Here is a 24,861-nt window from a genome sequence, read left to right as displayed (position 1 = left end):
ACTATATCCTATTATGTTCGAAAATGTAAGCATGTTCGTTGAATTTTTTATTATACTTATCGAATATTTTTAACAATTAAATATTTGTAATCGTTAACACGAATTAAAATCTTTTCGAAAGTCGATGAGACAACGAACTTTGTATTGAAACAGAGGATAAATATTCGAAAGATTTTATTTAAGGTAATGTCAACAGGTGATCATTGATCATTGATAATCTTACGATTTAGAAATCAAAGATTTTTAGTATTCACTTTGATAGAACTTAATTTTTTTTTTCTTCTTCTTTTGCTCCTCCACTTTTCTACATATGAACAATCCAATCATGAAATTTTGCCGTATTACCCTAATCCTTTTTAGATTTGTATTTTTCATTTGGCTGAGTGTATCTCCGAGTACCCGAATACTCGAAGGATCAAGTAGGACTCGATTAATATTCCATATCTCGTGATAGATTCGGTTGGTTCAAGTATCCGAATACTCGGAATACTCGGAATACTCGGAATACTCGGAGTTCTCAGTAATTCTAACATTTTTAATCATTCCTACTAATGGAATGTAGGTATACACTTCTCCGAAGAACATTTAATTGATTTGATAGAAATTGACTTTTGTATGATTTTATTATCATAATAATCTTCAATAGAATTAAACAGATTCGAGAATAGAGTTTTCATATTTATTTAAATGAAAGAAAATTCAGGATGATTGTCAGATCGAAGTGAATTCTATCCTTTCTAATGAATTAATTAGAATCGATAAGTCGAAGTTGATAGATAAATTGTGCGACGACGATCTTTGCCCGAGAACTCGACTCGAATGTTTCCTTTTCAACGATCAAAGCTAAATTGGTTTGGTTAATTGGATAAAGTCAAATTTGTCGAAAGTTTGATAATAATCAGTGAATTCGGTATGTATGTATTGCCGAAGTAGAATTCCTTATATTAATTTTGTGAAGAATATTAAAGATGATATGATAATTATTATTAATGTTATTATTATTATTATTATTATTATTATGAAAATTGTTTATTATGAAAATAAAGAAATTAAAAAGGAAGTTAGAAATTAATAGTCATGAAATATTCTTCATGATATATGAATAAAATTAAGATTACAAATTTTTTACATTTTCTTTTCTTTTATTTTTTCTTTCTTGCTTGTTCAGAATAATATGAACTTGTATTTGAAGATAACATTGTTAGCATCGTAATATTAATGAACCGATTTGTAACAGTCGATGCATCAAATAATAGGATTCATCAGCATAGTCATTAGAATAGAAATACCGACAAAATAAACATTCCGTGTTGTTATTTAATTACGATTCGGGAATTATCTTCCTCATCGATTTTTTCTATTTCCGTATTTTATAAGTATCTTGTATTAGAAACATCCAAATTGGAAATTCGCAAGATAAAAATGAAATTGATCTAAGAATAATTCAATAATGATTACGTTTGGAATTAGTTTAGTATAATATTGAAATACATGTTTTGCTAATTATAAGAAACTAAATCAAATAAATTATCTTTAATATTATAGATATTTTAAACATCGTCGCGATATTAATTTACATGAATATTTTAAAATAAAAATCTTATAGATGTATTCTAAAAATTCTTGAAATCATAAAAAAAGGTGTGGATGATATCGAATATAAAATATTTTTAAACGTACATCAATTTTTTATTTTTCTTTTTTTGGATTTATATCATCTGTCAGATTTTTTCATGTACTCACAGAGTTGCGATAAATAAGAATACATATGTATGTATATGTAAAAATGTTTAAATGAAAATTATAATATAATAAATTGATGTGATATGATTTCAATAAGAGTTGTAAATAAATAAAACTTTTTACGTGAAAACACAACGAATCGAATTGTCGATTCGAATCGTGTAAGAAAGATGTTAAATTTGCCTATCGAGGAATAAAGATTTAATTAAAAACCGATGATCTAGCATTAAACTTCGGTCTTTGCAAGACGACCATAGTATATCCGCTTTACGAAATTCTCGATATTAATATTCATAGAGGTCCATATCCACGCGAACGTACTCTCGTCGATCTCGTAAATGCACGCTTCTGTAATAAGATGCATTCGATAGAAGCTATTGAAGATCTTCGGAGGAAGATATTTGCAATTTGAAGGAAGGGCAAAGTAAATGTTATTTCTCTAAACTTGTAATTTTAAATAAATTCGTTGTAAGTATATTTATATATCTATATCAACGAATAAGCGATGAATAAATTAAATCCATATTATTTAAAAGTTAAATTACGTAATAACAGCTATCGAAGGAAGAACAGCAATTTGAAAATATTTTCTAAAAAAGAAAATCATTCAGAAAAGTAACTAATTCGTTCAATTTCAATTTGAAATTTGTCCGAAAAAAGAGATATGAATAATTGACAAAATTTTATAAAAATAACGTAATAATAAACGCTTGACAAAAAAATTAAGAAGATAATTAACAAAATTCCATGAGGATAGTGTAATTCGATTTTGAAACTAAAAAAATTTTCGAACAAATGTTTAAATAAAAACTATATCATCGGTGATTTAAAATCGACGTTTGATCAATGATAATAATCAATGATAAGTCAAGTAAATTTCATCACGTTGAAAATCGAAAATTTAAATTGTTTTTTCGGGTTGCATCTGTGCCACTCGTGTCTTATAATTTTTTAATGAAGAACCAATTAACACTCGATCAGTAATTAGTATTAGGAATGATATTTTAAGGCTAAATCGATTATTCCAGTATAAATAGAGTTTATTTTCTTTTAATCAAGCGCGTTTCGATTGATCTTTGCGATAGCCGACGGACGCGGTACAAATGTGACAATATAGCGACGAGTTTCATCGTATTCCAAGCACGTTTCAAGAAGATTCATCTATATACAACATCGGGTATTCTAAAAATATTTAGAAATTATTCCTTAACTTTTTCATTTGTCGAACTTTACATAGACATAGGAGAAACGATTCTTCTTCTATTTTTTTTTTCTATACTAATTATTTTATTTAAATACCATTAGGTCATCCGACATCAAAATATCAAATACCTATCATATTTTCTAATATTTTTTTTATCTTTTCTATTTCTCGATATTTAATCGAACGTAAATTAGATCTAATATTCGATTCCGTTATGCTATACATATACATATACATATTCATATACATGTTCATACATACATATACATATATATATATACATATACAATATCATTGGAAAAGATCAACAGAGAATTAGTGATGCGTAGAAAATTCATCCAGAGATCGGAGATATTGCGTTGATGTCGATGACGATGGTGGATCGATAATGAATTCGATTTCACGGTGATGTGAACGCGAATTTATTAACGAGGATGCGATTAAGCGTGCAAAATTACCTACCGTTTATCGTTAACTGCTGAAATTCAATAATCAAGAAGAGTAAGTCGACCGCTGCACGTTTATCAACTTTTTATGGGAAAACTTTTAATTATTATCTCTTATTAAATATCTCGATTGATCTTCGCCAAGTTGATTCGATGTTAAAATCGAAGATATCGGTATCGATAAAAAGAAGAATCATTTTCAATTGAATATCTATGCACACGTTGATTATTAAAAAATTAATCCTCATTGATCTATATTTCTTTTTTTTTCTTTCTGTCTACATTGTTTTCTTCCATTCTTCTTTTTTTTTTGATTACCATTATCATTATTATTTTTCTTCGTTTGTCTGTTTACAGAACCAGTCACCGAGATAACGGGAGGTCCAGATTTATTTATTAACAAAGACAGTACGATAAATCTAACCTGTCTTGTAAGGTACGCACCAGAACCACCGTCCACGATAATCTGGAGTCATAACCGACAGGTAGGAGAACAGAACTTATTCGATATTCGATATTAATTAATTATCATGGAATATTGAAATTTTCAAATGATCTATCGTCGATCATTTTAATTTACTTATTTATTTCTTTCTTGTTCTTTCCTTTTCTCGTGTTCGTTTACTTCCTTTTTAATAACGCTAATAATAAATTACTTTTTCGAAGAGACAACGTCTGAGAAAAATGGCGGACATATTGAAATTTGAAATATTGTATTTAATATATATATTATATATATATCTTTTTTTTTATTTAGTTTTTTCGTTCTATTTCTCGGAAATGGTGCGTCGTACAAAGGAATCTTTCCCTTTTGCCAAAGAATACTATCAACGACTCTCTCTCTCTCTCTCTCTCTCTTTCTTTCTCTTTCTCTCTCTCTCTCTCTCTCTCTCTCTCTCTCTTTCTCTCTCTTTCTCTCTCTTTCTATTTTTCTCTCGGCCTCCATATTCGTCTTGATTTCAACGAACACACAGCTTTAGAAGTGGTCGACCTGCTTTCGCACTTTGCGAAACGATAAGGACGAGAGAGAAACGATAGAATTAAAGGTGGTAGAACGTCGTTAAAATCTGAATGATATCGTACCGATATATATCTTTTCGTATATCGTAACGTTGTTATTTTATATCAACTTGCAATCATATTTGCAAAGTTTCTATTTGTTTATCGTAATGTCAATCTCGGAGTATCGAAGAGTGTCGATAACTTCGTTTCGATTTTATGTTCCATCGGAATATCACTTTATTTATTTTTCCTTTATTTGTATTCCGACTTGATTAAAATGAAAAACGTATTAACGTTCGGTGCTGGGTTTTTTTTTTAACTTAAAAATGTGTTTTGTCATTTTTATTATTATAAAAAAAATATTTAAAAAATGGAAATCACGTCATTGCTGTCTCTCTCGTGTGTGAAATTTTGCCGAAGTTTTGTGTGTGTGTGTACATACATACATATATATATATATATATATATATATATATATATATGTAATGTATTTTTTCTGTTTTGCATTTTTTTATTTTTTCAAGACAAACGCAATCACGAAAAATTCTTTTTAATCATAACGAAAATTCTTTTCTCCCTGCTAGATTAAACAAATCGATCGCAGTAATTTCGTCATACATCACATTTCAAATTTTACAAGATCGAGAGTAAAAAGTACGAATATATATTTTGTTAAGAATTTCTTCGTTGATTTATCTGTTTCTAAATTTTTGGTATCGTTGATCCTTCTCTTTCTTTCTATTTTTTTTTTTAATAAAGTCGATCGTTCGTTAACATATCGATTCCTATATATATATGTGTGTGTATGTATACATATATATATGTCGATAATTCATCGAAAGACATGACTCGGTCGACAAGAGGTTCGCAAACCGATTAAGCCGATTAAAGATTAGCAAGAGTATTATTGTATTTTCTAAGGCATCTGTTAGCTGCGCGGGGATAATGGAATCTAAAGCTTGTTGCGTTCTCAGGAGACCTAGACATTAAGATAATAGGATTACGGTAAGATTATCTGAATTAGATGGAGAGCAAGCGAGCGGATACGGCTTGAAGAGTTTCTGAGCGACGTGTAATTTCGAAACGAACTTCAAAATTAGTCCGTAGTTCGCAGTGAATATCTTTCGAGAATCTGTTTAAGAACGAACGAACGAACGAACGATCGAGATTCTTCGTTTTCACTTAAATTCGACAAATATAGAGATAGAATATACATAATACATTAGATAAAAAAACGTCGATTGAATCGAAAGGATATCTCGAAGCGAAATATTTAAATCGAAATAAATAAATAAATTGATATCATTTCTGTTCCATTTCGTAATAAAAAGAAAAAGAAAAAGAAGAATAAGAAGAAGGAAGGAAAAAAGATTAGTCGAGATGAAAAAGAAGAAGGAAACAAAAAAAAATAAACAAATAAATAAAGAGAGCTAGGGAATGAAAGAGAGAAAACAAAAAGTGGATCGTTGAGAAGTGTTCGAAAAGAGAGAGAGAGAGAGAGAGAGTATCAAAAAAAAAAAAAAAAAAAAGAAAAAAGTAGAATAAAGAACAAAAAAAAAGGGAGAGAGAAAGAAAAATATCTTTGTGTCCGTAGTTACTCAACGCTCGATTACGTCAACGTAACATGGCGTCGAGCGGTCGACGCTCTTAAGTCGCGTTTCAACTTGTCTTTTACTTCTACGATGCTTTCTACCACTTAAATAAGATACCCCTACTCTTACCCTTGCCTTATTCCAATCCCTAAAGTAGCTTTATTCCACCCTAAGCACGTCTACGAAAACGGAATAGGAAGAACGAGTGAGAGCGAGAAGAAAGGAAAAGAAACGAGAGAGATAGAGAGATAGAAAAAAGGAAGGAGGGAGAGAGAGAGAGAGAGAGAGGGAGATGAAAAGAAAAAGAAAAAGAAATAGAAAGAGTTAATGGCGCCACACGAGATCTTCTTCCCTCTCGCTCTTTCTCTTTCACAGGCGATTAACTTCGATTCGCCGAGAGGCGGCATTAGCCTGATCACGGAAAAAGGACCCGTGACGTCGAGCCGTTTGCTCATTCAGAAGGCCATCCAGGAAGACTCGGGACTTTACACGTGTTCGCCCAACAATACTCACCCCAACAGCGTACGAGTGCACATAGTTAATGGTAAAGAAATAAAATGAACAAAAAGTGAACGTAAGATTTATTGCTTCCATTTTTTTTCTTTTTCTTTTTCTTTTTTTTTATCGTCTTCTTTTTCTTTCTTCCTCTCTCTTTTTCCTTCTCTAATTTTTCACTCTCTTTCTTTCGTTATTTTCCTTTTTTTTTTATTTTTTAATTTCGTCAAGAAAATATTATAGAAATATCGAGACGTCTTACGTTATCATTTATTCCTTTTTGTTTCATTTGAATGATAAATTTTTCGTTTAATAAATTAGGAAGTCTGTTATACGGGATATCCGTCCACAAGATGATGGGAAAATATTGAAACGTATCGATCACGAGTAAAACAAAATAAGAAAACGAGGATATTTTTTTTCTTTTTTTTTTTTTTTTAAATAATGTACTTCCTTGTAAATTCGATCGGTTGTAAGATATTTGTACGGATATCTATGGAAAGACATCCTGTATATGGAACTATGTATCTATTATATATAGATTTTTAGTAAATATAGATAAATATATTTTATGATATACTTACAGTTCTGTTTTGGAATTGGGAACGTTCGTGGATGTGTATACTCTCTATATAAAAATGTGTGTGTGTATGTACGTATGTGATATTTATTTTAGATATTTATTTTATATACGAAGAGCTTGGATAGCTTAATGGTTAAAGCAACCGCTCGGGAAACGGAAGATCTTTCGAAATCGAAAAACTACTCGACTTTTCACGAATCCTACATATATATATTAAAAAAAAAAAGAAAGAGAGAGAGAGAGAAAGAAGACCAATTTATAAATATATAAAAATGTGTACGAATGTTATAAAAAATAATATACGTTATATATTTAAAACGAATATGTATAAGTACGTCGTAGATAAATATCTATGTCTATTCACATGATATATATATATATATATATATATATATATTACATTGATATATTAGAGGTTTATAATTACGTGTTCAAACATCTGAATATATTATATGTATTATATTTGAATATATTATATGTACTATGTACATATATACACGTTCTATATATTTCTATGGAAATTATGTTTAGAATAGCGGATAAGGGAAATGATGTCCTCGCTAGAAACATTTAGCCTCGGGTCATGTGGTCCTCGTTCTCGTCTCTGAGATGCTTCGCGACATCTTAGAACATATTAATTTGGTTGTTTGCATCGCTTCGAGGCGATTCTCTTTGAAGTCGTCCTGTTAGTAATATTCCAATCGTTCGTTATGAAGGAAAACCGTGATTATTTTACGAGACGTTCGCGATTTATTGCTTTCAGAGTAAATTCGTAAAGATTATTGAACCGTTGAAAGAAGAAGAAGAAGAAATGAAAAAAAAGCGCAATAGAAACAAATTTCCATTGAAAATAATTTATATGACGATGATTCGAAAATTATTCGTTCGTTTCTACATTTGAATGAATTTAATTTAACGTGCTCCTCGTTGCAAAATTATTACAATGATATTATGCAAGATTACTACACAAAGTTATTATAAAAAACGTAGTATTTCGTAGAAGCGATCGTAAGTAATCGCTCGAGAGAGAAAGAAAAATATATATAAAAAATATATATATATATAAAAAAGAAGAAGAAGAAGAAAATTGTCGAAAAGAGAAAAGATCGAACGACGAAAGATTTCGAAAGATTATGAAATAACACGAAGATCGCGTGGTATTTCTTTTTTTTTTTTTTTTTAAGCTCGAATAAATTTGTTTGTTCTTTTTTTCTTTCCTCCAAGCGCAAGAATTCTAATCCGAGATGTGAGATGAAAATGTTAAGAAATAATTTCGATTACGTGTATTGATATTTCGTAATAGTGTCGAAAGGCAAAGGGAAAATGTTTAATAATAAACGTTATTATAGCATAGCGTTTGTTTCAGAAGAACATCCAGCGGCGATGCATCATGGAAGCGGTGACAGAATGGCCGCGACGTTTCTTCCGCTGATTCTATTCCTTCGGACGATATTTTAGCCATCGTCGCGAGTGCTGCTCTTCCAAGACAAAACAAAGAAAATAATAACATTGAACTTTGTCTATGATCTTGGACTATGAAAGTTCGACGCTCGACGATCGACGTACACATATAGACATACACATATAAACACACATACCTACATATATATATCTACAAATACACATATACATACATGGACAGACGTACGTACTTATGTATATCGTTCGTCGAGAAAGATTCAACGTAACGATTCACGATTAAAGATTTTCAAGGCCGACGATGTATCGTCGGCGATGTAATTGTATAGAAAATTTTTACCATCAAAATTATAATAAAAAAAAAAAAAGCAGTTATTCGAAACGATATATAAGAAGAAAGAAAAGTGATGAAGGAAAGTAAGGAAAAAGAAAGAAAAAAAAAGAGAAAAAGAAAAAAAGACAGAGATAAAAGCAAAACGCGATTTTCATTTCGATCGAAATTAATTTTCGATCGTTCGTACGATCGAATTACTTTTAAAGAAAATCGCTAAGCCACGAGCCCGTGTTGTTCGTTCAAACTCGATCGATTACGAGAACTCGTTTAATTATTGTCAATTCGTTTTTATTCTCGAAATAAATAACAGCGAGTTTTGCTTCGTCGCCGAGATTGAGCGAGCAATCGTTTGTTTTATGTATACGTACATACATATATACGAGATATATATATATATATATGTATATGCATATGTATATGTATATACGTATATATATATCTATAAATATATATATATATATATTTGCCGTCGAAAAGTTTCTATAATCACTGAACTACACATTATAAAATACTATTGATTATGAAGAAGAAGAAGAAGAAGAAGAAGAAGAAGGAGAAGAAACGAGTTATCAATTTTTTTGCGCCATTTCCAAATTACGACGTGATCTCGTTCTTTTTTTATATTTCTATTCTATTCTACATATAATTCTTTTCCTTTTTTTCAAAAATGAATCTCAAACAACGAGTGAAAAAAATATCATTCATTTCCATCGAGTTCTTTAATTTTAAGCGCAGTACGTATCTCTCGTTCTTTTTTGATCTATTCTCTTTTCTCTCTATTCTTTTCTTTTTTTTTTTGTATCAGTAATTATTTAATACGAACGAATGAGAGAACTTTTTTGGTCTTTTCTATAATGAAAATAACGTCGAAGAATATACATAGTATGTATCGTTATACGATTATAATTATAGGAATGGTCCAAATAATCTTTTTGACGGTAGTGTATGTACATACATGAATATATCGCAGCGCTTACGAGCCGTTGTTCGTTTTACGTTTTCTTTTCTTTCTTTTTTTTTTCTTCTTTTCGAAATCGGTGATTCTCGCGATCGATTTTTTTATTTTTCGATTGAAAGAGAAGGAAGTAAAAAATGAAAAAAAAAAAGAAGCAACGAGACGCTATATAATCGTTATAATCGACTATAAACGATGTCATTGTTGCGTTAATAGATATATGTACGTTGTTTAATATCACGAATGTATCGAGATTTTCCGGGATTTTGGAAATAACGAATGGAAATTAGAAAATGACAATGAGAATTCACTGATTGCGAGTACAATCGTGTAACACTTTTTGGCTTATCCATTAAGTATCTATACGTATACATTAACGATACGTAAATTTACAAGATCGATCGAAGACCGCGAATACCGCAGTGCGTCCACGAAATGATGCAAAATAACGAGCGTGCGGAATTGTCGACGCATTTACGATCATTTATTCACGATCAATCGTGGATTCGACTTTATCGTTTCTCGTTGAAATTCTACAATTTTTCTTTCTTTTTTCTCTTTCTCTTTTTTCTTTCTTTTTTTTTTCTTCTATCAATAAGGTCCCTCCTTTTTTTTCTTTTTTTTCTCTTCCTTAATTTCCTCGCGAATTAATTTATTCGCGAAAACATTCACAAACGGAGTTTCGTTAATTATTATTTAGAAAAAAAAAATATATATACACGCATACGTACACACACACACACACGTTCTTTTTTACTGTCACGAAACGCGTCGCGCGAAAATCGAACAAATTTTCATTTAACGTTTAAACAATATATAACGGCCTCGCTGCGACAATATAGTTAATATTAATATCGAAGTTAAATATAAATATCTCGATTGAAATTACGTACGAAGAAAAAAAAAGGGTAAGGGGACGGAGGATATCTGCCGTCTAACTGTAAATACGAATTATACATTCTGTACATATCAAATCGATCGTCAAATAAATAATTTACGCCTAGCTCGAAGCCATGAATATGATTCGCGACACACGTCGCTGTTACGTGTGTTTCTTTGTATTCGGAAAACAAAGAGAGAAAGTAAGAGAAAGAGAGAGACGAGAGAAAGGGAGAGGGAGAGAGAGAGAGAGAGAGAGAGAAAACGAGCACGAAGTTAAAAATGAAGAAAAAAAAAAAGAAAACGATTAGCAAAAGATAAAATAAAAGAAGAAGAAGAAGAAGAAGAAGAAGAAGAAGAAGAAGAAAAGAGAAATAAAAAAGTAAAATAAAGGAAAAAAAAAATTTCTGAGATAATTCCGAGAGTCGACGCGTTAGAGTATGGAAAAGAAGAATCTCGTGCATACGGTCGCATATGCATAAATATCTCGAGCGGGAGTGAGTGAGAGTGAGAGTGTGTATGTGTGAGAGAGAGAGAGAGAGAGAGAGAGAGAGAGAGAGAGAGAGAGAGAGAGAGAGAGAGAGAGAGAGAGAGAGAGAGAGAGAGAGAGAGAGAGAGAGAGAGAGAGATAGTTTTTCTCATGCTTTTCTCGACGAACGACGAAAGTTTATTCACCAAAGTTATAACGCGGTTTAAGTTTCAGCGAGTAGATTTTATTTTCCAGGACGGCGAATACGGAATCGTCGACGCAAACATATTTTTTTTTTCTTTTTCTTCTTTTTTCTCTCTCTCTTACTCTCTTTCTCTTTTTCTCTTTCTTTCTATTGCGTTTCTTTCTCTTTCTTCCTTCTCTGTCTCTCTCTTTATTTCTTCTTCTTCTTCTTCTACTACTGCTACTGCTACTATTACTACTACTACTTTTTTTTTGTTTTATTCTTCTTCCGTTGTTTTTTATTTTATTTTATTTTTTTGTTTTGTTATTCCTTTTTATTTATTTCATAATTCCTGTTCTTTTTTCCTTATTTGAAACCAGACATATTTAAAAGTAGGTCGGGGTTTCGAGTTCGCAGCCACTTTACTTTGATTTTCTCAATTATGACCTGTTTCGTTGTGAGAAGGAGGAAGGGGTGAAGGAGGAGGAGGAGGAGGGTGGGAAAAGAAAAGAAATGAAAAGAAGGGAATAAATAAAGAATACGAAAGACATATGACCGACGAAGAGAATGAGAGATAAGCTAAAAGAAAAAAAAGAAAGAAAACAAAAAGAAAAAGAAAGAAACAGGAGAAACAACGATCGAAGAGAAAGTTTGCTCCAGCTAATTTACCGTATTTCATATTTTTCGTTTGTCTCGAGAAGAATGCGAGTAAGAAGAAAAAATTAATTATTAAGAAAAAATAGAAAGAAAGAAACGTTCAGATCGTTCATAATCGAAATATATAATTTTAAACAATATTCCGTATATCTTCTGTTTTTATTACGATCATTTGCGTTTGCTGGTTTGATATTTTTACGTTTTACCGATGGGACCACGGAGTGGACGCGTGTGAGAGACAAAGAGAGAGAGAGAGAGAGAGAGAGAGAGAGAGAGAGAGAGAAAGAAAGAGAGAGAAAGAGAGAGAGAGAGAGAAGATCACCGTACGTTCTTTCACGTAAACATTGTTGGAAAAGTTAGCGCGTAGTAGGAAAAAGGGAAGTGCTGGTAGATTGGACAGACAAAGGGTCGCGAAAAAATCTCAGCAAAAAATACCATTATCGTTATAGTATTTCTTGTTAAGAATTTCTCGCCGCAAGACGTAATGTATATAAATATGCAACACATGCATACATACATACATATATACATGGATACGTATATACTTACATAGATACATAAACATACACATACAAAAACATGCGTCGTGTTTGTGTATATATATATATGTATATGTATATATATATATATATATATGTCGGACGTATACGCACATATACAGACAGAGAGACATATACACGTTTAAAAAGTAAGAAGTTATTTGTTAAAAATAGAACTTTCACGTTAATATCGTAAATGAAAAATATCGAAACTCCAGCCAATACGTACCAAAAACTAATGGAAAAGTGTAGCGTAAAAAAAAATAAGATCACGGTATATAATATATATTATAAATATGAAATATAATATATATATATTATATATATTATATATACTATATATATATAATATTATACGATAAAAAATACACGAACTTTTTTATAGAATTCGATGGACGATCAAAAAACGCTACTAAACTAAAATTAAGTGTATGTATGTCAAATCGCGAATGAAATGCATAGTCGCAAGTGATACGACGAGATATGTGAATGTTTGACTTTTTCCTGTGCATATATAGTATCGATATCCTTTTCGAAAGGAAATGGGAGAGAGGAGAAAAAGGAGGTTAAAAAAAAAAAGAAAGAAAACTTGTAGATCATCTTACATCGTTGTAATCGTTCTAATAAAATAATTGCAGATCACGACGATCGCTCTGAAAATCAACGTCTCAACTAATTTCCCTTCGCAAATTACTTCGACAATATTTTTTATGTAAAATAGATAGATGGATAGAGAGAGGGAAAGAGAGAATGAGAGAGAGAGAGAGAGAGAGAAAGAGAGCAAATTTTTTATTATTCGATTTAATAATAGAAAAACTTAAGTATTCGCTTAATGAAAATTTTTTGATCGAATTAAAAATGCTTACATAGTATTTTGTAACTATATCGTACGATTAGACCGAATATTTCGTATTTTCAAGCTTTTTTCATTTAAATATAAATTTTCATATAAATATAAATTCTCAGAAACTTTTCATATTTTCTATACGGAAGGAGAAAATTTTTAATGACTTACAAGTTATCTTTTTTTATTTCTCTCAAATCGTCGTCCAATCGTATAATAATAAACATTATTTTGTTTAAAGAAAAAAAGAAAAGAAAAATTGCATATTATGTTATCTCGCAGTAATAACAAATAATTGCAGATTACTATGATTGCTCGGAAAATCAACGTTTCGATTGATTTCCTTTGGCAAATAGCATCGACAAATATTTTCTATGTCGGATAGAAAGAGAGAGAGAGAGAGAGAGAGAGAGAGAGAGAGAGAGAGAGAGAGAATTTTGATTATCTGATTCAATAATAGAACTTAAGAGTTCGGTTAATGAAAATTTTCTTATCAGTTAACAGTGTGTTATATCGTAATTTAACTCTATCGTTCGATTAGATCGAACGATTCGCATTTTCACGCTTCTTATTTATCATGTAAGTATAATTTTCTTTTCCCATTCAAAATGACAACACTAAATAATTTACAATTTGTTTTTTATTTTTTTTATCTTTTTTTTTTTAATCATCATAAAATTAAACTTTATATAAAAGAGAGAATGTACAAAAATTGATCATTAATTTTCCGAATCCCATTAGCGAATGGAATCGTTGAAATCATCGTAATGATTCAATTAACAACCAGAGAAGGATAGACGATGATCTATGATATGATTTCAAGCGAAAGAAGAAAAGAAAAAAAAAGAAGAAGGAGGAAAAAGGAACGATTGATTATCGTAATTTCATCTGACATAGAACAAGTACGTATGTGTTTTATATTTTTAATTAAATTTAATCACCAAGAAATTGAGAGACGAAGATGAAGAGAGAGGGAAAGAGAGAGAGAGAGAGAGAGAGGGAAAGAGAGAGAGAGAGAGAAATGGATTTTCGATATTTTGTCACATAGTACCGTTTGTATGAGTATAAATATTTATAGTAAAACATTTATAGTAAACATACTATAGTAAAACTTTTTTTTTACAATATTTCAATCGTTATAAACGTAGGATTTAATCGATTTATAAATGAAATAAAATAATATTTATAAATGAAATAAAAAATGAAGATATTGTTATAGTGTCATATACGTTTAAAAAATAGATACGTATACATACGTATATATGGATGACGGTCTTCTTTTGTAGTATATTTGGATGATTTTTTTCTTTGTATAGTATTGAATTTTATTAACACCAATTTTACTTTTTTATTCCCAATTTTTTCTCGCTATATACGACTATACGGATAAAAAATTTGATATACCATGGTTATCCGACGTAGGACTCTATTAAATACAATCTTCCATGTCTCGTATATACGTAAATATACATATACGATGTAATCGAGAGCACCTTTGAGTCGTTTTTTTTCGCCGAAAAATATGAAAACGACATTAACGTGAACTAAAAAGAAAAAACGAAATAGAGAGATTTACACACACATACACACACATTTCTTTCTATGATATGTATGACGGACAAAAATCTCTGTTAGAATTTTCGATAAAAATATCATACATAACACGAAGTGAAACTCAACGTTATAAAGAAATTAATTTCTTAATATTATATTTACATTAGAAAGTATATACTTTTTTTATTAACTTCGAACTAATACTAATTTTCATTAAAATATTTAATTAATAAAAAAGAAAAAAAGAAAGGAAGAATGAAAGAAATACTAGATTGACTAAATAATGGGATGGTTTTTTTTCGTACTAATAAAATATTCGAACAAATTTAATCATGAAAATTAATATATTTTTTTTACATTCATGAAACACATAATTTTTTTGACATTCATAACAAACGAGATATTCAACGGGACCTTAATTAATAATCATTCTGTATATCACGGTATAAAAAAAAATAAAAAAATAAAAAAGACTTTGAGAAACATGAAAGATCGTATCTAATGACGGTAAAAGGTTGGATAGCGACGGTATATCCACGTGTTAACAGGAGATAATATTAATTTCGACTTATCTGGCTTATTTTCGACGATATTAATAAACGTCCTTTGAAAATCGCTAACGACTCTGAGAAAAACTAAGGGAAGTAAAGCCGTTCGTGTTGGCCGTCTGCTTTTCATTGTAAGAGCCACCAAAATGAGGGAACAAAGCGGCTGCGGATAAAATTTCATTTAACCGGCTGAATTAGAGAGAACGCCGTTACGAGACACGATTGAATCACCTTTTTCGTTGGAAAATATGCGGGCGACACATTTCGTGGATTAAAAAAAAAAAGAAAATGTCTAAGTAAGAGAGATAGAGAGGGATAGACTTCGCTTCCGCTTAAACAACATCGCTTAATTATTCGAAACGAGAGCTCGTCCGAAATTGAATATTCATGATTTTCTCTTATTTTTTTTTTCTTTTTATTTATTAATCTATTTATTAATTTATTTTCTTTTTTTCTCTTTCTTTCTTTTTCTTTTCTTTTTTTTTTCTTTTTTTCTTTTTTGATCTTTTTCCCATTCCGAGCAGCCCTCCATTAAATAATGCGATTTATTACGAATATTCTTTGAAAGTATCGTTAGCTTAATACGTACTAATTATCGTACTGCCTTTAATATTCTACGTTCGTTCGACGACATCCGACAAAATTACGAAGGAAGAATAATAAATAAATAAGAAATAAATCGTGTTAATGGATTGAAATGGAATGAAATTATTTATTCAAAGTGATTTCGTTCGTACGATTAACTTTGGAATATCAAATACAAACTTGTTACTATTTCATTACGTTAAATCTAATAATTAAAGTTGTCGATCGTTAACTATCGATGAGTATCGTTCGAGTGAAACATTCTTATTCGAAAATAAACGAGGACGTATGATATTTTCTTAAATGAACGAAAATAAATGAAATTTTTTATTTCAAACGATAACAAATTCGATTTTTCGATTTACGCGATAAATATTACCTATCCTCGAATAATCTTCAATAATATCTATCCTCGTTGAATAATATCCGACGGATCCGCCTTTTTTTATTTCTTTTTAGAGCCATTAATCCAAGCCTCGTCTTTCATCCACCCACACACTCCTCCCATTTGGCCCAGTTGTTATTCATTTACGCAGATACGTTTTAGTTTATTTTTTTTTTCTTTTTCTTCTTTTCACGTTCGTACGCTGTTACTCGCGGCCAACTTTGGCCAATAATTTATTCATCGCGGATACAACTCAGCTCCGTGTTTAATTACTCTCAACTAACTCCTCACATTAATCCCGATGATACGAATAATAGAAAGAGAATTTTTCCGAGAATCCGAAAAGTTGTTTAAATTAAGAAAATGAAATGAAACTAAATATCCAAGTTCGTTCTTAACGATCCTTAAACTTTTCTTTACTGGTAAGCACGCTTATGGCTGGAGAAATTTTTTTTGGAAAGGGATGGGATTTTTTGAGTTTTATATATAAAAAAAAAGAAAGAAAGAAAAAGAAAGGAAATTATTTAACCATTATCCAATCAGTTAACTTCGTAAAATTAAATCGAAGTCGGTCCTTTAAATCGTTCGATTGAGTTAATTGTTCATTAGGTTTTACGAAACGAATATTCATTTAAAATGCATTTCCAAAGATACACATATATATATATATATATATATATATACGTATATCGATGAAAAGATATGTAAACGAGACGTAAGAATCGATATTCGGATATGATCGAATCAATCTGCGAATTAATCGATTATTTCAAGTACTAAAAATACGATATAATCAGACATTTAATTATAGCAATTATTTCTCTCTATTTCTATCTTTCTCTCTAAAAATTGTTCATCTGCAGTTCATATATGAATGACTTTAAATAAAAAAAATTGTAGTCTATTAATAACTAATGTGTATTATATTTAATGTTATATATGTGTATGCACAATATACGTATATAACATTAAAAAATGTATATATATATATATATGTTTATCTCCGTCCAACACTTTGTGTGTAAATCATAAAAAGGATAGAAAATTTATGGCTAAATAGTAATCGAAAGTTATCCATGAAGAAATGAAAACAGAGTGGTAACATTTTGCATCAAAATACGATATTAATTGCCGTAACGTTTTACGTTAGCTTTCTTACTAGAAAGAAAAATGGTTGCTGTTCTGTCTCGTAAGAAAATAAATAACGTCAACGAGCTCGTGAGAGATAGATAGATAGAGAGAAAGAGAAAGAAAGAGAGTGAATGAGAAAGAGAGAGGGAAAGAGAAAAAGGTAAGCACCTCCATGGAGAGTCATATAAAATTAAACGTCTTAACGAATGGCGGCATACTCTCTTGTTTCCGGGCCGTATATTTTCACTTGGAATCTTGCGAGAGAGCTGTGATAAATGCGAATTGTAAAATGCCGCGAGCGAATCTAAGGACGCAATTACGGATGAAGTAAGCAGCTTCGGTGCGACGCATAAATCCACCGATGCAATTAAACGAGATTACGAGGACCGAAAATAATATTATATATACATATATATATATGTGTGTGTGTGTGTATCTATGTATGTATATAATATTTTATAATAATTATAATAAGTTATATCAATAACAATTACGAATAATCTATATAATTAATTTTGATACTTTTTTATAATTTTCTATAATTGTATATGTATATATATATTATTTTATTGTAAGTATATATAATATAATATATAATTTATTACAATATTTAGTTATATTATGTTATGTAAAAATATCGTACATTATATTAATATATATATATATATATATATATATATACAATAATAATAGTAATAAAATCAATATAAATCTTCTTTGTTTATATACATTCACCTTCTCGTCTCGTTAAAGTCATTGAGATCAAATCGAAATACTTCCAAGTACTTGTCGTTCGGAAACGAAGAACGTACTTCTCTTTTCTATGATACAAAAAAAAATTTCTTTTTTTTTAAATTTCTCTTCGGTCCTACGAACTGACTGCCATTTCGACAGAGGAATAGTCTACCAAAAGAATAATAAAGAATAGTTGAGAAAATGAGGTCACTTGAGCGACTAAGGTGACACTGCTGAGTATCAAATGTAAAATTGAGTGGGTCATGGGTATATAATAGAGATAGAGATGGAGGACTACTGCGAAATGCATTTCCTCGCGCTTCGGTGTAATCGACGCGGGTGTTAATTACCTCATAGTCAGCGAGATTGTTGAGAAGGATTGTTGGCTGTGTGGTGAAGGGGAGAAGGGTTGAGGTGGGATAGGATGGAGTGGGATGGGAAGAGCTATGAAGAATAAAAAAAAAAAAAGAAAAAAGAGGAGAAAAAAGAATTGCACTAATCGGCTATTCGATCGAACGCACACAAAGAAACTAACACAGCGAATATAAATCTGCCGATTTCCGCAAAGTCAAACAATCCCAAGAGAACGTACTTGGCTCTCTCTCTCTCTTTCTCTCTTTCTTTTCTCTGTCTGTCTGTCTCTCTTTCTCTCATTTTCTTTCTCTTTCTCTGTCTCTCTTTCTCTCATTCTATCCTTCTTTATTCGTCATTACGTTAGCAAGCAAGCAGTACAGTAACGTAACGAGGATCGTGAGCACTTTCTCGATATTCTATCGAAAGAAAAAAAATGTAAATTTTGCCTTGATTACCTTGATCAGGGGTAGAGTAAAGATAAGAACGCGGAAATAAAATTCTACGAACTAATTTGAATGAAATTCTGTAAGACCTTTAAGTTCGAAGATTTTTATCATTGGGTAAAAATGAAGAGAAGAATGAAGAGGAAAAATGGAAAAGAAAAAGAAGGAGAAAAGAAAAGAAAAGAAAAGAAAAGAAAAGAAAAGAAAAGAAAAGAAAAGAAATCTAGACGAAGTCTTTTTCAGCTGATAAAATTATTAATGGTTATAATTTAATAAGACCGATGAAAGATTGATTAAATTGTCACGCACGCTCTACGCTCTAGGTGTTAAATAAATAACGTAGATATCGTATTCTACGTACTTATACGTATTTATATATGTGTTATATTATTATTATCGCGTTGCATTTATTTCAGAGAAGAAGAAGATAAATAGAGAGAGAAAGAGAAAATGAGAAAGAGAGAAAGAAAGACAAAGGACATTTATAGAATCTCGACTAATTAAATTTGTTAAATTCCAACTTCGGTAGTTTTTAAAATTCAAATATTCATACGCTTTTGAAGATACAACGTATTGTAGTTAATACGAGAATGGTTTAAGAGCTTTGGTATGATCAAAAAAATTGAAAGAAAAAAAAAAAAACAGTTCGGGAACTAATTAAAAATATGAAAGCTTTGTGAACAAATGCAAAGACGGAGATAAAGGGATATAAAAAAAATTCTTCGAAATAATATTCTGATAAAAAGTATAATATCTACAGTCGGTACTACACAAACCATCTAGTATTAATTTTTCTTTTTTGAAAAATAAAATTTTGTCAGTGTGAACATCGTCTTACGAGGTATATGCAAACATTAAAAAAAAAAAAAAAAAAAATCAGAAAGAAAGAAAGAGATAGAAATTGTTTCAGATCGCGGCAATAATTCTTCGGAATATTTTGGGTCAAAAGTTCGAATCGAAATTAAATTTGGTCAACTTCGAAAAGCTTTTTCGAAAACTTTTGTTACTGGCTATACGTATGCATGTACGTATATATATATGCATGTATGCGTACGTACACATATGTACGTACATATGAGATTAAAATTAATAATTAAAATGAGCGTTCTCAGAATCACGCAAGTACCTACGTTATGCGTAACCTTTTAAGTCGACGAAAAATGCGAAAATATATATATAAATAAACGAAATATATATAAATAAAAAAACGAAAGAAAAGGAATATATGTGTGTGTATATATATAAAAAAAAAAATAGAAAGAAATAAAAAAAAGAAAATGGAGAAATTCGCAGTAGAATATTCATTAGCACGAAGCGCGGCTTGCCAGTGAGCTTTTTTACGCGAGCTATCGAACCGCTCGCTGTTATGAAAGCATTTGCGTATAGTTAACTAATTTAAATATAAAGAATTTATAATTAAGTTTTCGTAACATCGTGGATAATATTAAATTCTTTATTATTATAGAATAAAAGAGATATCGATTGATGATTATATTTAAATAAATATAAAAATTAAATACATATATATATATATATTCTTTTTATAATTATAATCATATATATATATATGTGTGTGTGTGTGTGTGTGTGTAAATGAGAAAGCAAAAAAAAGGAAAACTATTATACGTATGTTTATTACTATTCAATATAAAACTGAATAATATAAAAATCCCATAGAATGCAAGGATAAGAAGTATAAAATGCAATAAATAAGAGAGAGAAAAAATAACGTTTAGAAGAACTTCAATTAGAAAGTGATAATCGTAATTAGAATACGAAGGGAATAAGAAAAAGAAAAAAAAAAAGTAAATAGATTGACGACAAAAGGAAGCTTCGAATTGTCTTGCAATTAGATTTTCGTTAAGAACAGTTCGATGAGTATCAACCAGCAACCCAACCCATCCTTCCCCCTTTTACCTGGGGCTCGATTACCACAGCTGGAAAAAAAAGTTTTGATGTAAATTACCATCGTTCGTTTCACGTGAACCGATACCCGTTCGAATTCGATTTAATACCATAGGAAAGAAAAGAACGTTTAATATAAGCTCTGATAAAAAATTTCTATCGTAATGAAATGTCGATTGATGTGTAATGTAATAATATATACTATTAAAAACTTGATTTGCAAAAGATTGAATTTAATTTTCGAAAGGTTGAATGTATTCTGCAAAACTTGTATATATATGTATATATATATATATGTATAATCTCAAAGATAAAATCTCAAAGAGAGGAACAAAAAATGTCGTACAAAGTTATTAAAAAAAAAATTAATTATATAAATATATATTATATATATACATATATAATATTTCGTCTGTGAAAAAAAATTTTGCACGGAATTATTTAAGAACATAATAAATAGAACGCTATTCTAAGAGAAACAAAAAGAACGACGTATATAAGTACGAGAATTAAAATTTTTCCCAATCAGTAGCATACTTATTACGTTTTCTTTAAGAATTTGTGGCAAATAAATGTCCCCATTTGATTTTCGAGATTCGAAAGGAATGTTTGAAAACTATTTTTAAACTCGGAAAATAAGGTCGCATCGGGCGTAATACATTTAACTTTTATATTAGATGAATTTTTTCTGTTTTCTTTTCTCGATCTTTCTTTTTCTATTTTAGTTTATAAAATCCACACTGAGCTTTTACTTAATCTGACACCCTTCGTATAAATAAAATAAATCGATTATCAATCTCCGTCCGGGTCAAATAGAAAAGTTACGCAGTTAATTTCGTATACGTTAGCGATAAATAACTAAATGTTAAATTAACAAATAATGAACGTCGATAAAAAGAGAACAAGAGAGATAGAGAGAGAGAGAGGGAGAGAGATAGAGAAAGAGAAAGAGTTGCATGTATTTAAAGAAACCATTGTTTTGCAACGAACGTAATTCTCTCGTATGTTTGATTCGGCCAACACGGACAATTTAAATTAAGGGTATAACCCATTGAGTGTTAGGACGTTAATTATCGAGAAACTCGTGTAATTAGTTTCGGTCATGCCAGGTGTGCGTCGATCCACCTGGTTCTATGTCAGAGCGTAATCTCGAATAATCTCCTTAATTAAAATTCTCCCTAATTTCGATGAGATACCAAATTCCTATTTCGTATGTTATCGAAATTATATAAACCAATCGTTTGATTTAACACAGTAGACAAACGTTATAGCTTATGGAAATGATTTACCATATATATTATACGTTCCTTATTTATTTATCAATTTGTTTCTTTTCGATTTTAATAATTAATAACGCGTATAGGACGGTAATAAAATCGATGAAATCGTAGAAGCATTTGGAAAAATGGGAATGATTCTTCGAAACAGAAACGAGTTCACCGAGGCCGACACCCCCTCACCCTCCCCCAACTCGCACCATTCACCCCCTCGCGTCGCGTTAATTCCAAGCTTGGCGATTTAAATCCACGCGAGAAAAAGCGGGAGACATTTCACGATTAATTACTCGGAACGATCCGTCGTACAGTCGGGCTGTTTCTCTCTCTCTCTCTCTCTCTCTCTCTCTCTCTCTCTCTCTCTCTGTCTGTCTCTCTTTCTCTTTCTATCTATTTCTCTCTCTCTTTCTCTTTCTCTTCCTCTTCCTTCTTCTCCTATCTCTTTCTCTTTTTTAAAATACGTTTTCACAAAGTTTCTGCTCTACATTCTTCGTATCGCGCGCGGGTTAACACGTCGAAAGGAATTTGGAGCGAATCGATAAAGGAAGAACGTTATGTATGTGTATATATATATATATGTATATATGTATATATGCATATCATATACGTTAGATATATGTGTGTGTAATTTCTATAGGCCGAATATATGGAATCTTCAAAGCGAAGTAACGTTTTATTTTTGTTTAATTTAGAAAATGACGTCTCGTTGATAACACGTTGATATAATGAAAAGTTACGTGTGATATATATATATATATATATATATATATATAGATAGTATATGTATATATAATGATATTATTGCGGCCTAATTTTAATTCAAGATATCTACAGGGTTAAAGAGAATAATCGTCATTAATTATTATTCCGTTTTATCATTAATTATATTTTCTTAGAAATAAAGAAAAAATGAATAAAGGAAAGAGGTAAAAAGAAGCAAAAAAGAAAATCAAGCTATGTTAAATATATATTGGATTAGAAAAAGAAAAAGAGAGAGAGAGAGAGAGAGAGAGAGAGAAATAATTGATATAATTTTTTGTAATTATATTTAATTACATTTTAAACGTCTTTGCTTGTAGAGAGAAAAGAAAAAAAGCAAGATCTAAAAAAATATTTTCCACAGTTAAAATATAAAAAAGAAAAAAGGAAATGGATAAAAAATGATCCTTAATGATTTAACCTTCAATGGTTTTAATCCGAATCATAAAATATCTAGGATGCGAACGGTGTTAGAAGGCAAATAGAAGAAAATTCTAAATTCTGTGGGAGATTGAGAATTTAAGTAACACGCACGACAACTTCGACAACGATTCAGAAAAGAGAGACGGTACCATGCACTCTTCTAGCATGCAATTTCGAAAGTAGGATGTAGATTTAAGCAGCTGCCAGGAAATCCACTGGCAACACGTTGAATACTTCATAGCACTTTAATGCACTCTTGATTCGAAGGTCAACGTCTTTCACGGAAGGATGCCCTCTATTTTCCGAGGATTTTAAAGCAAATTTAACGTCGACTACTCCATTAATCACTTCAATAAATTTTACTGACAGTCATCAAAATAACTTTTTAATGAAAACGTTATGAAAGTTCGGAGAGATATTTCTTCTATTTATTGTATAATAATAAATTTATTATATAATAATAAATTTTAATACGATTTTTCGTATCTAATGTTGTAGTTGATATATATATATATATTTAATTATAAAATAATATATATAATTGAACGATACAAATTACTTATTATATAAATATATGTAAAATTAGATATATAAATATATAAATGATTAAAAAAATTATTCTGTTTTAAACGACGTACGTACATTATTAATTATGTAGATCAGTTACGTTGTTTTCTTTTTTCTACATATAAGATTTATTATTTGTAGAATTGTTTGAAATGTGTTTGAAATCATGTACGAAAAATCCATAGAGAATGTCGTAGAAAATATATATTTCGGGATAGAATTGAAGGCTTTCAGAAAATCCAGAACAATACCTAGAAAAATGGGATGGAAAGGATAAGACAGTCAATGTCAATGACAAAAACGTTTCCATGCTTGAACGCGTTAGATGCAAGGAGGTCATTTTGAAGAGCTCTTACAATAACAAAGATAAAAAGAAACGTATAGTTTATGTTAAACGAGAGATTCTCTACGACTCGTGTTACAAGGAGTCAAATAACTATCGTTAAGTTTACACAAACTATCTTTTTCTTTTCTTATTATTTTCACCGGCAAAAAATCGAACAACGTCGATGTTACATTTTATTCGTATATTCCTTTACACACTATTCACTATTTTTACTAAATTTTTAGTTAAAATATCTTTATCGTAGTTCGTTTATTCGTTCTAATAATTCATATCGACGATAATCCAAACTTTCTCATTTATTTTACGATTTATTTCGTAAAACAACGTAAAACAATTTGGCTGATAATTAATTTCGAAAATAATACTTGCTTCTATGATTATATTGTATTAAATCAACGACGTACTCTTTGTTAGAGTATCCGTGTATATGAGATAATATAAACATGAAAGTATAAATATGAAAAAAGAACAACAGAAAGAAATAGAATAGATATTACGCATATACTA

General features: G+C 30.1%; 1 protein-coding gene across 1 annotated transcript in view; it reads left to right on the top strand.

The window, feature by feature from the left end:
• LOC127071325 (A disintegrin and metalloproteinase with thrombospondin motifs 12-like) overlaps positions 1-24,861 on the top strand; it is a 196,019-nt gene that overhangs the window by 111,450 nt on the left and 59,708 nt on the right. The window contains exon 6 of the mRNA XM_051010460.1: positions 3,751-3,878. Within this exon, the coding sequence (XP_050866417.1) occupies positions 3,751-3,878 (128 nt within the window). The remainder of the gene's footprint in view (positions 1-3,750; positions 3,879-24,861) is intronic.

Source organism: Vespula vulgaris, chromosome 21, assembly GCF_905475345.1.
Source record: "Vespula vulgaris chromosome 21, iyVesVulg1.1, whole genome shotgun sequence".
In the NCBI taxonomy this organism is placed as follows: domain Eukaryota; kingdom Metazoa; phylum Arthropoda; class Insecta; order Hymenoptera; family Vespidae; genus Vespula; species Vespula vulgaris.
The sequence above is the reverse complement of the archived record's forward strand: the minus strand, read 5'-3'. Positions and strand labels throughout refer to the sequence as shown.